We start from the raw sequence: 14,137 nt of genomic DNA, 5'->3' as shown, positions 1-14,137 counted from the left end.
TTCTTGTAGTCAATTTCAATTCATACATGTTTGATCTGTGATGTTTAGAACCCGAGATAGGAGTACCGGAGCTTGTCGCCGTCGCCGGAGCTCCAATTCTGTCGGTGGCGACTCGTCTTTCTCTCTCTCACTCTCTTTCTCCTTTGTTCTAAAGGTGGCTGACGAAATGAGAAGAGAAAAGGTTGTGAGATTTTAGGGTTACCGCGGGTTTGCTTGGGCCATCCCGCTTAAAGCCCATACCGCACAGTCTCTTTCCCGCGAGGCCCGCAACATTGCGGGATAACAAATCCTAGGCCCAAACCCGCCCCGCCACAGGTTTAAATGGGCCTGTCCCGCGGTCCAAGCCTTGAGCGAAATCCGAATTATAAAAAGGTTTAAAAAAATTTAGTAGCCTTTGAGGTCACTAGCCGTTGTGTTGCATTTTCTATTTCCGTTTGTTGAGGGAGCGTATTTCGCATCTAGTACCTTAACTTTCATTGTATTTTCAGATTTGCCCCACCAGAACAAAATCAAACAGATTTGGACATTATTATCTGAGATACTTTCTCTAATCTAACCTATACTAAAAAGAGAATATACTCAACAGAGAAGGTGTCCACGTCAGCAATTAATTCGAACCAGTAAAAGTGTTTTATTCTGCCACGTCATAACAGCCTTAAGTCGACAAGTATGAGAATATCTAACAACGCCTCTGGGCCAATAATAATTCTCAGAGGCCCATTTGAACCCCAATTCAGAGAAACCTAAACTCCAATGATAGCAATTATCGGTCGACTTTTCTTCATCGTCGGTTGGTAGGGGTGGGCAAAAAATCCGAACCGAACCGATCGAACCGAACCGACTGAACCGAAACCGATTTGAACCAAACCAAAGTCCATTTCAAATCATTCGGTTGAAGAGTTTTCCAACCCGAATGGTTCAGTTCAATTCGGTTTAAACTGAACCGAACCGATAAACCGAAGTGTTTTTATAATTATTTAAATTAAAAATATTAGTGATATCAAGATATTAAAATCCTAAGACTTAGCCCAAGTAATTTTCTTTTGCACGAAGGAAATCCTAATATAATTTGATTTCCATGACACTTCGTCTAACTTTTGTAATATTTGTCATTAAGCCCACATAATTTCCATATTAATTGTTATAAAGTTATAAACTATATTTGTAACTTTTAAAAACATTTTTATTTGGTTTAATATTGAATTTAATTTACATACTTAATTTTTTATTATGACCAACGCGATTATTTCATGACAATCATACATTTATGTATTAAAACATGATTTCTTGTACAATAAATAAACTAAGAGAAATCTGATTAAACCGAATCGAACCGAAATACAAACTGAATCGAATACAAACCGAACCGAATATAAACCGAACCGAACATAACTGAACCGAAATCAATCCAAACCAAACTAACTATGGTTTACTTCAGCTGGAAAAATTCTAGAACCGAACTAACCAAACCGAACCGAACTCGAACCGAACCGATAAAATAACCGAAGTGCCCACCCCTATCGGTTGGAATCACTGCAATTCACTGTTATCACAACCCACACTCCATCTTTCAATTATGTTCTTAACTCATTCCTTGATGGTTTCGTTTCAACTTCTTATGTTTCTCCTCTTTTATAAAATTACCTCATCGAATTTTCCATCCAAGCAAACTCTACAATCTCCATAGAAAAAAAAAATCAAGCAATGTCTTTCTATCAAAGAGCCCTCAGCTACGTTATGTTATATTGAAATCCGGTTTAGGTTTCTGTGGATGCATTGTGCAATGGGGATTCATTCAAATTTTAAAGTTTTGGGGATAGAAGAGCAAGCAAATCCATCTCTCTGAACCTGAAAGCAACAAGGTTAGATCCTCATGTCCCATCTTTCATAGATTAATCAAAGCATTCTATTGAAAGTGATCAACATTACAGTCCGAAGTATTTAGGAGTTGAATAAATTGACTTTAATAATTGTGTAGTTATGATTTGGCTAAGCTATGATACTAAACAATTGTTTTTAACAGAAAGATTACCATTTTCAGGATGGGGATGATAAAAGTGAGGACACAACCAGAAGTCAGGACAGGGAATGCGACAAAATCATCATGGCAGCAACGGTATTAATACTTTCCATCTAAGTACCACAATGGAAAGTTGTAATGAAATTTTGAGGCCCATTTTTTCTCATATCTTTTCCACAGGACGTGAAACCTCCATCAAGCTCATCACCTTTCCATTATAAATAGAATCTCCATCAACATCCGGTGGTGGTCTAAAAGATACTGCCCGTCCCGAGAAAGCTTGTTGGGACGCGAGTGTGCACAATGGGGTGTGGGAAACCGCTTTCTTCTCTGACAAAATTTAATCAGTTTCTCATCTATTAACCGAGATGTGTGGGATTTTGGTTTCCTTTATGCACTCTGCAAGTATCTGAATCCTCACTTGGGTATTGAAGATTTTGTACACCTCATTATATCTTTACTTGTGCTACATTTGAATACTTAATTATGAAATAAATATATCGTTCCTTTCTAACTATGTACGTTTTGATTGCCATTAATTAAATCTGTAGAGATCAGGTGTTACGAGGCCTTTATATTGGAATTGATACTCATCACATTTCTACGACAAGCAAAACGGTACACTTCTTGCAGTTCATTCTTCACGTTTTAGAAGCTGAGTTAGTAAAATTTTCTCGGTAAGGTCTATTCCTCATTTTCTCAGGTTGAAGAACACACGGATATGCAAAATGCAGCTGGCAGTCCCATAAGGGTATTGCAGGAGCGAACACATTTGCGCATGAAAGTGGATTTCATGAGGTCAGTTGACGCCTTCTCTTATTGCAAAGAATCAACAGAGCTACAGATAAGTGGTATCTTCAAGGAACCAAAGATTAAGGATTGGTTTCTCTCCTCTCTTGCTTTATGTGGCGAGAGAGACTCCCTTACGCAGCTAAACCTAAAGAAGAGTTTGACTTGCTCTCTTCTCCTGCATATCCAAGAAAACCTTTACCTGGGTCCATAAACGTATTGCCTTTTGTGTCAATGTGACAGGTCGATATTGACGCTTAGAGTTTTGTGGATCCGAGTTTTGTGCATTCGGTAAAAACTAATTGGTAAAGTACATCTTTAAGTTAAACTAGAAGAAGCTATTTTTAATCATGTCTCGACTTGTGATGCCATTTTGTTTATTATCGGTTAAATTACTGAAACAAAAGCAGCGAAGAGTTTTATTTGTACAACATTTTTCTTCAGATTTTGTAAGGTGTATTAGGAATTATAAAAAACAGGAGGTAGTTTTCTATTTATTTCATAGTTGTATAATTGGCCATTAGTTTGGTAAAGAACAATAGATGAATCTGACTTCCATACTTCCCTCACAGTTACAAAGGCTACACACTACCCAAAACGTTTGCATCTATGTAACTTCATAAAAGACCTGAAGACAAAATAAACCTTCAGTGCTATACACAGACATTTCATTTCTCAACTGCCTTACAATCTTTCTACTTTTACTTTTATTATTCCTACGAGGCAAATTCATTTAGTGCTATACACATGCATTTAAACAGTGATATATCATCTTGATCAAGCCATCGGTGGCGTCTGCATTCTAACATTGAATGTTAGTTTATTCTTGGGTGAGAGTTTCTTTTTTTTTGTTTTTTTGGTCAAACGGGTGAAAGTTTCTTCACTTTCTCTTTTGTCAAAAAAAAAGTTTCTTCACTTTCTTGGGTGTCTAAATTAATATCTATATCTTTCTCAACATTCGGCAGAACTACATGAATTATGTCATTATATAGCCACACATGTATACCAAATTAGTGAAATTTCTTACTATAATAATGACATATTTTATCTATCAATATGTTTCAGTTAATACACAAACAAAAAACACTAGAATAGCTAAATGTCAAAAAAAAGGACGAAGAATTTTGCTACTATAAATAAAGCCGGCATGAAATTCGACTCTTAACCAATTATAAGTTTATAACTCACAAGATTTTTTTTTAAATCTACAATTAGTATAGAAGACTATATATTAAAAATAAAATGTACATTTATAAAGAAGTATACTAATAACTCGCAATAAGTTTTTAATTACATCAGATAGTTTAAATCTTAAAAAACAATATACTATATATAATAATTTTAAAAAATATGCATACAATACATATGGGTAAAACAGCATATCTGCTATTTTCCTATTTAGTCATACTGCTCTCTTTTAGTGTTTCCTTATATGTAACATTATTTAAAAATGAACATAAGTTTTTTTTTTTAAAGAACATTATTTACATATACAAGACGTCCATTAAAAATAATATTCATGTTTACAAAAATAGACAAAAATGTCAAACTATAAAAATAGAAAGTTAATATTTGACAAAAACGGTTGAAAATAAAAATGTTAAATATAAATAAAATATAACATGGTAAATAATACTACAAGCAAAATAAATTATAACAAATCTTTTAAAACAATACTCGCGTATAGAATATTAATCCAACAGCACAATCAATTAAGTTACAACGAGCGGAACTTTGCGGTCCAGTGGCAGTGGAGGGCCTCTGGATATAAAAACATTTTGGGTTTAATATTCCTACTACGTAAACTAAATCACATTATTCTGATCACCACGGCTGCACATCTGTCCGTATGAATATCTGAGAGAGGGTATGTCATGGATTGTACATCCCACCTCTCCAAGAGTTAAGGTCTGGATTTTTAATAGATATATGGATTTAATTTTTTTTATTAAAATAAAAATTTACAATGTGGTTGCCAATTATAAAATTCTTTTCTGATTATATAATAAATCTTTCATTCATCCTATGTGGCTAAACTCTATAGATATTACTAGAAGCTCAAGAAGAAAAATAAGAGAAATATTTAAACACACAAATGCACTATTACAAAACAATACGCAATAGATATATGGAGGTCAACAACAAAATGAACAAAAGTGTTAATCAATATCTACCTTTTTATTCTCGAAAAAAGTATTCATATTTGAACTTTTAGGAAACACCAAACATAATAATCAAATACACTTCCGTGTTACGGAACTAAATTCTCAACTAAATAAGAGAATATTTTAGCAACAAAAAACATAGTAGAAAACTATGTGCATATTAATCTTACTTTAAAGAAAAAATACAAAGGAAAAAATATTAAAAAAATATATTAAACATGAAATCACAAAAAAATTGAATATACAATATGCGTATAATGCGGCAGTATTCTACTTTTCAATAAATTTGATTAGTCAATCACATAATTTAACGATTTCTCTATGCACATATTAAAATTTATCTTCGCTCATTATTATAATAAATTAAAATAAAATGTCTTATAGCATAATTTTCGACAAATTATTCACCCTTCAAGTTACGTCTAAAACTATTTAGTGACATAAACTTTTAACATATGTATATATAATCCATGTGTTACTCATCAACTATAGGTCTGACTGGTGACCATTCGAGAATCAAGAGAAACGAATAAAAAATGAATGTACGGGAACAAAATATCAGGAATGAAAATGAATGTTTGTTCCTTATCAAATTTAACAAAGAATAATTTTGTTCTTAAATTCTCTACAAAAAAGAGAATGAAAGGGAATGAGAGTGAATTATTATTCCTTGTGAATGGTGATTTTTTTTATGAACGTTAGGGAATGCATTATTCCTCACCGTTTCCTGGTCACCATTCATACATGTCTTAATAAATTTGGTGTTTGTTCTCATTTAACACAAAATATTACTTTCCTCTATTAAATTTTACAAGAATTTTTATTTAAATTAAAACAAAATATTCAACCTACATAATCGGTCTGAATTTCTGGTAATCCAAATTACAATAAATAAAGACTAATACCACATTCATATATGAGTTTAAATATAGGTTGCACAGAAGCTTCATTGGACATATGCTTTCCGTTTCGAAACCGGAATCAGAATTTTGTGAAAGTTTACGAAATTTTGGTTCCAAAAAGATTCAAAAATCTTCTATTTAAAAACATGTCGGGAGCTTACAATTCCGTTTTACTATCATTTTCCCGTTTAAGAAAACGCAATACATAGAATATAAAATCATGTTTTTTTTTGTTTTTTTGTATAAAATCAAAAAGTTATTAATACTTAAATAAAAAAGAATAAAAATTTGCAAATATTAAAACTAATACAGTAAATAATATTTATGCCCTGAATTCTTATTAGAGATATAACATATATGTATAAATATATTGTGTTAATTATTTATGAAATTTTGAAAATAATTAATTGGGTAATAATTTTTGAAGTTAATTTATTTATATTTTCAAAATTATAATAAATGATTATAAATGAAGATTTTTTTTTAATTTGAATAAAATATTTTAGTCATAAGTTTTATAATTTTTTCTTATATTTAATATGTATATATATATATATTTGGATATATGTTTCAAACGTATCCGCTTCCTAATGTTTTGAAAATTCTCGCTTCTATGCATCCATACGGTTCCGTTTCCGCATACCGATTTCCACGTACCCGCTTCCGTATACCCCTTTCGATTTCATGTAATATATGTTTAAATTATCCAAACTACAAAAATACTCTAAGTAAAACAAAATATACCCAAAACATTCATACATATTATATGTCCAACTTACAATCAGTTGTTACGTGTGGCCGCTGACAACACATATCTACTATTAAATATTTTTTAAAAAAATTGTATTTAAACACTTAAATTTCAAAAAGTATTTATTTTGTTAGACAAGTATATATTATGTAAGAAGTAAACCTTAAAATTATAATGCAGAATTGTTTTTGTAAAATTTCTGTAAAATATGTAAATACGAATCAATAAAATTGAAGAAGAAATATAAGAAATGATTTAATCTAAAATTATTTCCGTGTTTGACATTTTCTGCGTCTCTGTGTATAGGATGAACAATCACCAAAATTTAAACAATTGCAAAACATTCAATATAAGAAAATCAAAATTTTTGATACCAAAACATTAAACCAAACATCAATAAAGGTGAAAGGGGAAGTGCATTGCAAATTATTATTTTTTGAATAATGCATGAAAGTTATTACTCACTTAAACATCATGAACAAGATTTACTTTGGATTTTACCATAGATGTTATTAACAATTCAGAAGAAACAAATCAGTCAAATTAAAATGCTTAGAAGTAGAATCAAAACATAAAGAGCATAAAAGACTAATAGCACATCCAATATGACAATAATATATAAAGCAATTTATATTTATCTAATTTATTACTTTAGAAATGATTTGGTTAATGGTTCGAAATTATACAAAGCTATTAAAAATACATGAAAATAAAATAGGGACCGTGAAAAAATTTATATTGCATAATCTGCGCGTAGCGCGGAGAAAAGATCTAGTGTATATAGAAACTGAATATTCATTTCATTTTAGTCTATCGAAAAAGACAATAGAAGATCAAAATTTGGCCCGTTTAAAATATTAAAAGGCCCATTAAGCCCATAGTTTGTTGAGAGAGAATCAATCATACGTTGTTGGCTTCTTCAATATCTTGCAGAGTTTTGTTTTGTGTACTATAATAAGTTTATTACCAGCCGCTCATGTTGATCTTGGAGTTTTGGGAACGGCCTCCTTTGTCCTTGTATGTGTTTCTTGAAGACTGTGACTTTCTACCTCCCCTGGCTGCTGCCATGGCTCTGCGTCTTTGCTTTCCCAGTTTTTTGTCCAGCTCCTGAAGCAAAGGAAGTTGCATTATTTGTTAAGCTAACGCAATACTCTCTAAGTTACTACACGGAAGATACTACTGACCTCATCTCTTCCAGCTTCGTTTTCATCTCCACTGCTTTCGTCTTTCTTATTATCATCCAATTCAACTTCAGCCTCAACGCCATTTGAACTATTCTGCTCCTACACATCATACGAAAGCATATAGTGTTAGCATGGTAAGAGAGAACATGTTTCAGTTTATATGGAAATGTTTTATACCTCCTCTTGCAACTGTAGTGATCTCATTTCATTTAGGTTTCCTTCTTCATTTGACTCAACAGTCTCCTCTTCATCATCAGATTCCTCATCCTCGTCAGAATCTTCATTCTTCTCCATCCCACCTTCGATAAACTACACAAGACATGAAACCACATCTTCATTCTAATATACCATTCACAGGCAAAACATTGTAGAGATTAGTGCTGCAAAATTACAACACAACTGACACATTAGGCAGCCTGTCATTTAAAATACGTGTTTCATAAGTACATACGGCCCCAGATAGATAAGCAGTGTTATTACTTAGGTAAAAAGGATCACATACTTTGTCGAGGTCATTCTGCTCCTTTTTAGTGAAACCACTAGCTTCTAGTTCTCTATCCAGAGCGTTGGCATCTTTGGTTATATCAAAGAAAGATGGTCTGCTGTTCTCATCCACTTCCACCTCTGTCTCATCATCTCTCTCTTCTTGGAAAGACATATTAAACCTGGAAAGATAGGAATTGAGTTCACAGAAACTAAGAATGAGATTTTGATACCAGGACTTGTGAACAGATGATATGTAATTAACCTTTTTCTGAAAAACTTGAAGATGCATTCTATATCACGGTCAAAGTACCTGAAAGACAAAAAAAAAATCCATAAACAAAACAAGAACACGGCACGGAAAATGAAAAGAGAGGACGGAGGCATGATCCAGAGACGAGAGACATCACATACATCTGTGCATTTTGGTGTGAAACAGATACCATTTGTGGAAAGTCAATCATCGTAATCTTTTCTTCATCATCAATCTAAAACATAGACATATAAACAAAGGTGTAAGAAAATGAAAAAACTAGCATGATTACAGAATCATATAACGAGGCAGCTTCAAACAGATGCATTCAATGTTCAGCAAAAGTAACTTAGAGTATACAAGGCATTAATGAACTAGATAATTCAAAGTGTATCTCACCATGATGTTGAATTCATTAAAGTCGCAATGGATTAGACCATGCTCAGCCAAACGAACAACAATGCCAATAATCTTCTCGAAAATTGTCTCAGGGTTCTGTAATTGCTTCACCTGAACCCTATCATAGATCAAATATGAAAGATGTGATTCACCGCAGCAAGGTTATAACTGTTTCTTAGTGAGTGAGTGAGTGAGTGAAGCAAATGGATCAACTTCTAAGGAGCCTCGAATCCAATGCATGAAGGTAGATCCTTACATGGGGTATCCTTGCACAAGAGACATGATAACACAATGCCTATTGCAGTCGATAGCTTTTGGAACAGGAAAGTCATGTTCTTCCAAAGCCTGCTCGATTCAGAAGCCAAACCAAACATTAGGCCAAGAAGAATAACAAGAATAATGTTTACAATTACATTAATGGAACAAAAGGCAATAATAAAAAACCTTCATGAAAGCAAACTCCTTGAGAGCGGCAAGACGGGAGAGATACAACCAGCTGAAACTACTGCGATGCCTCAAGTAGTCACGCTTAGATTTAACAGCCCTAAAGGAGGTTCTCCCTAGTCTATGCAACTTCATTGCCAGAATAGTTCCGTCTTCCTGAGCCACCTCAAATATGTCTATTTATAACCCATAACTATCAGAACAATATCTCTTCAGCAACGAAATGGATCAAAAAAAAAAAAAAAAAAGGTAAAAGACTGACCAGACTCTTTACCAACCCCAATCTGACGACCAACACCGGTAAAAACACCACGGTTGACCAATGTTTTAATGGCAAGAAAGTCGTATCCCAGATAAGTGAGTCTGAATCCATCATCTAAACAAGAAACAAGGCAACAGAGATTAGAATATGCGAGTTTCTAAGACTAACAAGCAGAAAAAGCTACTAATGCATTTAGAGAGAAGAGAGGTAGTCACATTTAGAGCGGTCGTGATGCAAAAGCTTATACTTGAGCAAGTTCTTGAGGACTTTGTATGTGCCTCCATGTCTGTGCAATATAACAGGTATGTGAATCACACAATATGGTTCATCAAAGCAAAAAAGTAAGCATTCAAAGCATCAAGATAGAGGCATACTTGAGACCAGCAATGCGATCTACGAGCTCAGAAGGAACAATCTCGTGCTGCAAATACGAAAACAACAAAGAAATAAAAAAAAGGCTAATACTAATAAGAAAAGGAATAGAGAAGAGAAGAGAAGGACTGACGTTACGCATTCCCATCTCCACAGCAGTGAGAACTCTAAAATCATCTTTAGATAGATATCTCAGCACATTCACGTCAAGCTTCATCCTTTACGCCTCACTGTGAAACCAACCCCCTTTTGATTCAACCCCCTGGCTGCTAAATAAGATAAAAACAGTTTTTAAATTGATGTAATAGTGAATCAAACCCTAGAACGGTGTGGATTCAAGCTAACACTAAAATGTTCAAACTTGACAACTAAAGTAATAAACATTGGCTCTCGAACAAAAACAAGTAGACGCCGGTTACATACGAATTAATCTCAAACTAGAACTCTAAAAATAAAAGATTTCGACAAGAAGGGAGAGAGCTATATTAATAATAGGTATGTCGATTGATATAACAAAACCTTGGAAGACGGAGGAAGCTTATGTCTAGAAACGAAACACGCAGGAGGAGGGAGCGATGCACAAACAAAACAACTGTCAGAAGCTGGAGGAGCTTTACCTGAAAAGTTAGAGAAAGAGAGAGAGAGCGCGGCGCAAACTCTCGAAGCCCAGAGAGAAGTCGTTAACTAACAGTCGTAAGATTGCAATTATCTAATTAAATAATATATATGTTAGTTATGTTTTCAATCTTCCCTTAACAACAATGTCGTTGTAGTATAGTGGTAAGTATTCCCGCCTGTCACGCGGGTGACCCGGGTTCGATCCCCGGCAACGGCGAATTTTTTTGCTTTGTTAATAAAGTTCAAAATATCGAAAAATTCAATTGGCTTCGCTCGGGTTCGAACCGGAGACCTTCAGTGTGTTAGACTGACGTGATAACCAACTACACCACGAAACCATTTTGTTAGTTTAACGACACAAATAAATTCTATAATACGCTGACCTGAACTGATCTCGTAGCGTTCCAACCAATTATCGAATTTCTTTTGATTCAAAACTCTATTGTTCCTACTTTCCTATGCATTCTTCTGGTTCTGGAAGTTAATATCAGCTAAATTGGTCTTTAGGGGGATGTATTCAATCAAACATTTCAAGTGATTTGATTTTAATTAGGGTTTTAGATGATTTCAAGAGGTTACAGAGATTTAGGTGATTTTTGTTAAACCACTCTAGAATATCACTTAAAACCATGAGATTTGAGTTTAATTTTTTTAATTAAGAAACTTCATCGAAACACCCCGAAATCAATTGAAAACTTTAAAACTTCAGAACTTAAAATATTTTCAATAACAGTGGATTTCAAAGTACTTTATGAAATGTCAAATCCAATAACAGTAAATTTTAAATGAACAGTGGATTTGTCATTTTAATACAAATCACCTAAAATTCTCAGTTGACTACACCCCTCTTAATGTTTTTCTATTCATGCTATTTTTATTTTTTGGGTTAAGTTGTTCATGCTATATTTGTCTACAACAACCATATGGTGAAGCAAAGATGACCAAGAAAAAAAACTCAGTCAAACATTCGTGCATAAAATAGCAAAATAATGAAATGTCAAACAGGCTAATAATCCAACAACATGAACTAAAGCAGTCCAGATATTTTGTATTCAACCCTCAATTATCTTACTTTGAACCAACACCAGAATTTCGAAACCAGACTGTAAGATCGGACTCATGTTTCCCTTGAAGGGGCTTTCTTGGCTGCTTCTGCGGCCGCCTTCTCAGCTTCAATCTCAGCCACAATAGCATCGATTTCAGCTTCTTCTAGCTGCTTCAGAGTACCTTCCTCCCTTGTCATTAAAGCAACCTCAATGTTCTTTCCACCACTCTCAACTACCTGCAAAGTTGTCAAGCTCATCAGCATTTTACAAGATTCAGTTACTTGTTCATTTGCTCATCAAACGTTATTCTCCTTTTCAACTAGTAACATTCTATTACACTGTCACTTTTTGTTCGCTTTGTCCCCAACCTAAAGCCACCTTTCAGTAGTGGAGAAACATAACACGGTAAATTGTATGTTGCTCCACGGTTAAGGCTCGCAAGAGACCAATAAGTACGATCACATTGTTAAGTTTAATAACAGGGCACCCAGTAGGAACCTACTTGGTTTAGTTATAGAAAATTATAGAACAAACTAACCTCAAGCAGAGCACGGATTGCAAGTTTAACAGTCTCTTGTCCCGATGTCTCTTTATAGTTCTTCTCCAGAAACTCCCTGATTGAGTTTGAGTTTCTCCCGGTTGCATTAGCCTTCCAAGCAGAGAACGTACCAGATGGATCAGTCTGGTAAAGCGCAGGTATACGAGTGTAGGGGTCAAAACCAACAATAAGAGTGGAAAGACCAAAAGGTCTCACACCACCACTTTGAGTATACTTCTGTTGAAGCCCAGCTATGTACCGAGTGATGTACTCAACAGTCACTGGATCCTCCAACGTAAGCCTGTGGCTCTGACACTCTATCCTGGCCTTGTTAATCAGGACCCGAGCATCTGCCTTCAGTCCAGCACAGGCCAAGGCAATGTGGTTATCAAGACTCACAATCTTTCTGGCTGATCTGTTGAAACAAAAAAATAAAACTCAGATCTATTGGGACAAGAAGAGATTAACCACCAAAACTCAGCTCACATGTAAAGCTAAAGATTGTTGTTATATACGACCACAACATGATAATGGTAAGATAAGGAGAAAACTTTCGCAGAGACTGATGAAACTATATGATATAAGATACACATCTTAGAGAATTTGTGTATGTTTCATTTTGACGAACACATACCAAACTTAACTCACCTGTAAAGCTAAGGATTGTATATACTACGAACATGATATTGGCTAAAGGGGAAAACTTTCAATCAAATTCAGCATCAAATATTAACAATTCGTTGGAGAATGATCAAACTATATCATAAAACATCTGAGAGAAACTGTACACAGCTTTTCATAGAAGAGGAGCAAGTTTCACCGTAAACACACACACAAAAAAACAAGTCTTTAACAAGAGATCAGCTTCGAATCTACGATCTAACACTACCCAACATCAAGTTTCATCCAGAATGATTTCAAATCGATCGAACATTGAGCTAAACCAAGCGATCCAGATGTGTAACAAAAACCCAAAACACACACTTCAAGCATGTTGAATCGGTAGAGATCTGGAGCCATACCTTGTATCCTGGAGCTTAGGGGTGGATTTCTTCTCGACGGCGAGGACGACAGTATCGGTACCGCGGACTCCGACGGCGGCGTTACCTTTCCGGACAGCTTCTAGGGCGTACTCTACTTGAAAAAGGTGACCATCTGGTGAGAACACAGTGATTGCTCGATCGTATCTAGCCATCTCTCCTTTTGTTCTTTCTGATTCAATACACCTCTCTCTTCCCTTTTCTTCAATGTCGATTCCGACTTAGGCGACAAGTTAAGAAGTCTCAGTTGGGTTATATTCTTCTGCGGACAGGTTCACGTTACCACTCCTTATAGCCAATCAGAATGAACCACCCATCAGTGATGGATTTTGTTTCTCTAGTGGGCCTCATATGTGCTGCATTGGCCCAAAACCAAACAGATAATCTCCATCTCTCTAAGAATTATTATTATCATTAAAAAATACTAGGGAAAACTGTTTTTTTAGAGCAAAAAAATGGTAACTATGTCCTTTTAGACTAATCTATATTTTGTGTCATATTTTCCTATAAACCCTTTAATATTTTTGAAAATAAATTTAATAAATAATTGTACAAACAAAAAAAATTTGAAAAAATAGTAACTTTTGATAAAATATCTATATGAACTTAATGATATTTTTTCCAGTTATAAAAAAATTAAAAATTATAAATTTCAGATTATGTTCTAAATAAAGTAGAAATGATATTCTACGAAGTAGAAAAAAAATCTACTTTTTTCATTGAATCTACAATGTTTAGAATACGTGATCTACGTAAATAGGAATATTCTAAAAATATTTAGAATACATATTCCGCGCTTAACCTACCGTTCTAAAATCTTTAGAAATCAAAATCTACACATTAATATAAATCTAAAACATGTAGAAACCAA

The 14,137-nt window shown here is 34.1% G+C and overlaps 2 protein-coding genes, 1 long non-coding RNA gene and 2 other non-coding genes across 8 annotated transcripts; 2 read left to right on the top strand and 3 right to left on the bottom strand.

Moving 5' to 3' along the window:
• The first annotated feature begins 779 nt into the window (after positions 1-779).
• On the top strand, positions 780-3,371 carry LOC106396439. Its single transcript, XR_002653915.2, has 5 exons — positions 780-1,862; positions 2,042-2,116; positions 2,201-2,445; positions 2,572-2,638; positions 2,724-3,371. It is a non-coding gene; the product is annotated as an uncharacterized LOC106396439 (long non-coding RNA).
• A 3,973-nt stretch (positions 3,372-7,344) lies between these two features.
• LOC106364837 (serine/threonine-protein kinase rio2) lies at positions 7,345-10,728 on the bottom strand. Of its 4 annotated transcripts, none has more exons than XM_022691066.2 (14): positions 10,642-10,728; positions 10,158-10,290; positions 10,027-10,073; positions 9,868-9,938; positions 9,653-9,766; positions 9,391-9,566; positions 9,203-9,291; positions 8,947-9,064; positions 8,709-8,782; positions 8,560-8,607; positions 8,314-8,476; positions 7,989-8,120; positions 7,812-7,910; positions 7,345-7,734 (listed from the first exon to the last, which is right to left on the bottom strand). In XM_022691066.2, the coding sequence occupies exons 2-14, from the start codon at positions 10,239-10,241 to the stop codon at positions 7,591-7,593; spliced, it is 1,359 nt and encodes a 452-aa protein (XP_022546787.2). In that variant the 5' UTR covers positions 10,242-10,290; positions 10,642-10,728; the 3' UTR covers positions 7,345-7,590. The 4 variants fall into 4 exon arrangements, with proteins under 4 accessions (XP_022546787.2, XP_048597001.1, XP_048597002.1 ...); XM_048741044.1 differs by having other exon boundaries at positions 10,158-10,293; positions 10,642-10,698; XM_048741045.1 differs by having other exon boundaries at positions 10,158-10,293; positions 10,544-10,694.
• A 59-nt stretch (positions 10,729-10,787) lies between these two features.
• Positions 10,788-10,859, top strand: TRNAD-GUC. Its single transcript has one exon. It is a non-coding gene; the product is annotated as a tRNA-Asp (tRNA).
• Positions 10,860-10,906: 47 nt separating this feature from the next.
• On the bottom strand, positions 10,907-10,980 carry TRNAV-AAC. Its single transcript has one exon. It is a non-coding gene; the product is annotated as a tRNA-Val (tRNA).
• A 617-nt stretch (positions 10,981-11,597) lies between these two features.
• On the bottom strand, positions 11,598-13,525 carry LOC111200303 (proteasome subunit alpha type-7-A-like). The gene is made up of 3 exons (XM_022691064.2): positions 13,249-13,525; positions 12,227-12,641; positions 11,598-11,924 (listed from the first exon to the last, which is right to left on the bottom strand). The coding sequence occupies exons 1-3, from the start codon at positions 13,419-13,421 to the stop codon at positions 11,760-11,762; spliced, it is 753 nt and encodes a 250-aa protein (XP_022546785.1). The 5' UTR covers positions 13,422-13,525; the 3' UTR covers positions 11,598-11,759.
• Positions 13,526-14,137: the final 612 nt, after the last annotated feature.

This window comes from Brassica napus, chromosome A9, assembly GCF_020379485.1.
Source record: "Brassica napus cultivar Da-Ae chromosome A9, Da-Ae, whole genome shotgun sequence".
In the NCBI taxonomy this organism is placed as follows: domain Eukaryota; kingdom Viridiplantae; phylum Streptophyta; class Magnoliopsida; order Brassicales; family Brassicaceae; genus Brassica; species Brassica napus.
This window is presented reverse-complemented; position numbering and strand designations above follow the sequence as displayed.

Excerpts from the sequence above, each read along its gene's own strand:
- LOC111200303 (XM_022691064.2), bottom strand. The coding sequence starts at position 13,421 with ATGGCTAGATACGATCGAGCAATCACTGTGTTCTCACCAGATGGTCAC. Across the intron at positions 12,642-13,248 it reads CCTAAGCTCCAGGATACAAG|ATCAGCCAGAAAGATTGTGA; the intron begins GTATGGCTCCAG and ends TTGTTTCAACAG. Across the intron at positions 11,925-12,226 it reads CAATCCGTGCTCTGCTTGAG|GTAGTTGAGAGTGGTGGAAA; the intron begins GTTAGTTTGTTC and ends ACAACTTTGCAG.
- LOC106364837 (XM_022691066.2), bottom strand. The coding sequence starts at position 10,241 with ATGAAGCTTGACGTGAATGTGCTGAGATATCTATCTAAAGATGATTTT. Across the intron at positions 9,939-10,026 it reads GATCGCATTGCTGGTCTCAA|ACATGGAGGCACATACAAAG; the intron begins GTATGCCTCTAT and ends TATATTGCACAG. Across the intron at positions 8,608-8,708 it reads TCACACCAAAATGCACAGAT|GTACTTTGACCGTGATATAG; the intron begins GTATGTGATGTC and ends TTTGTCTTTCAG.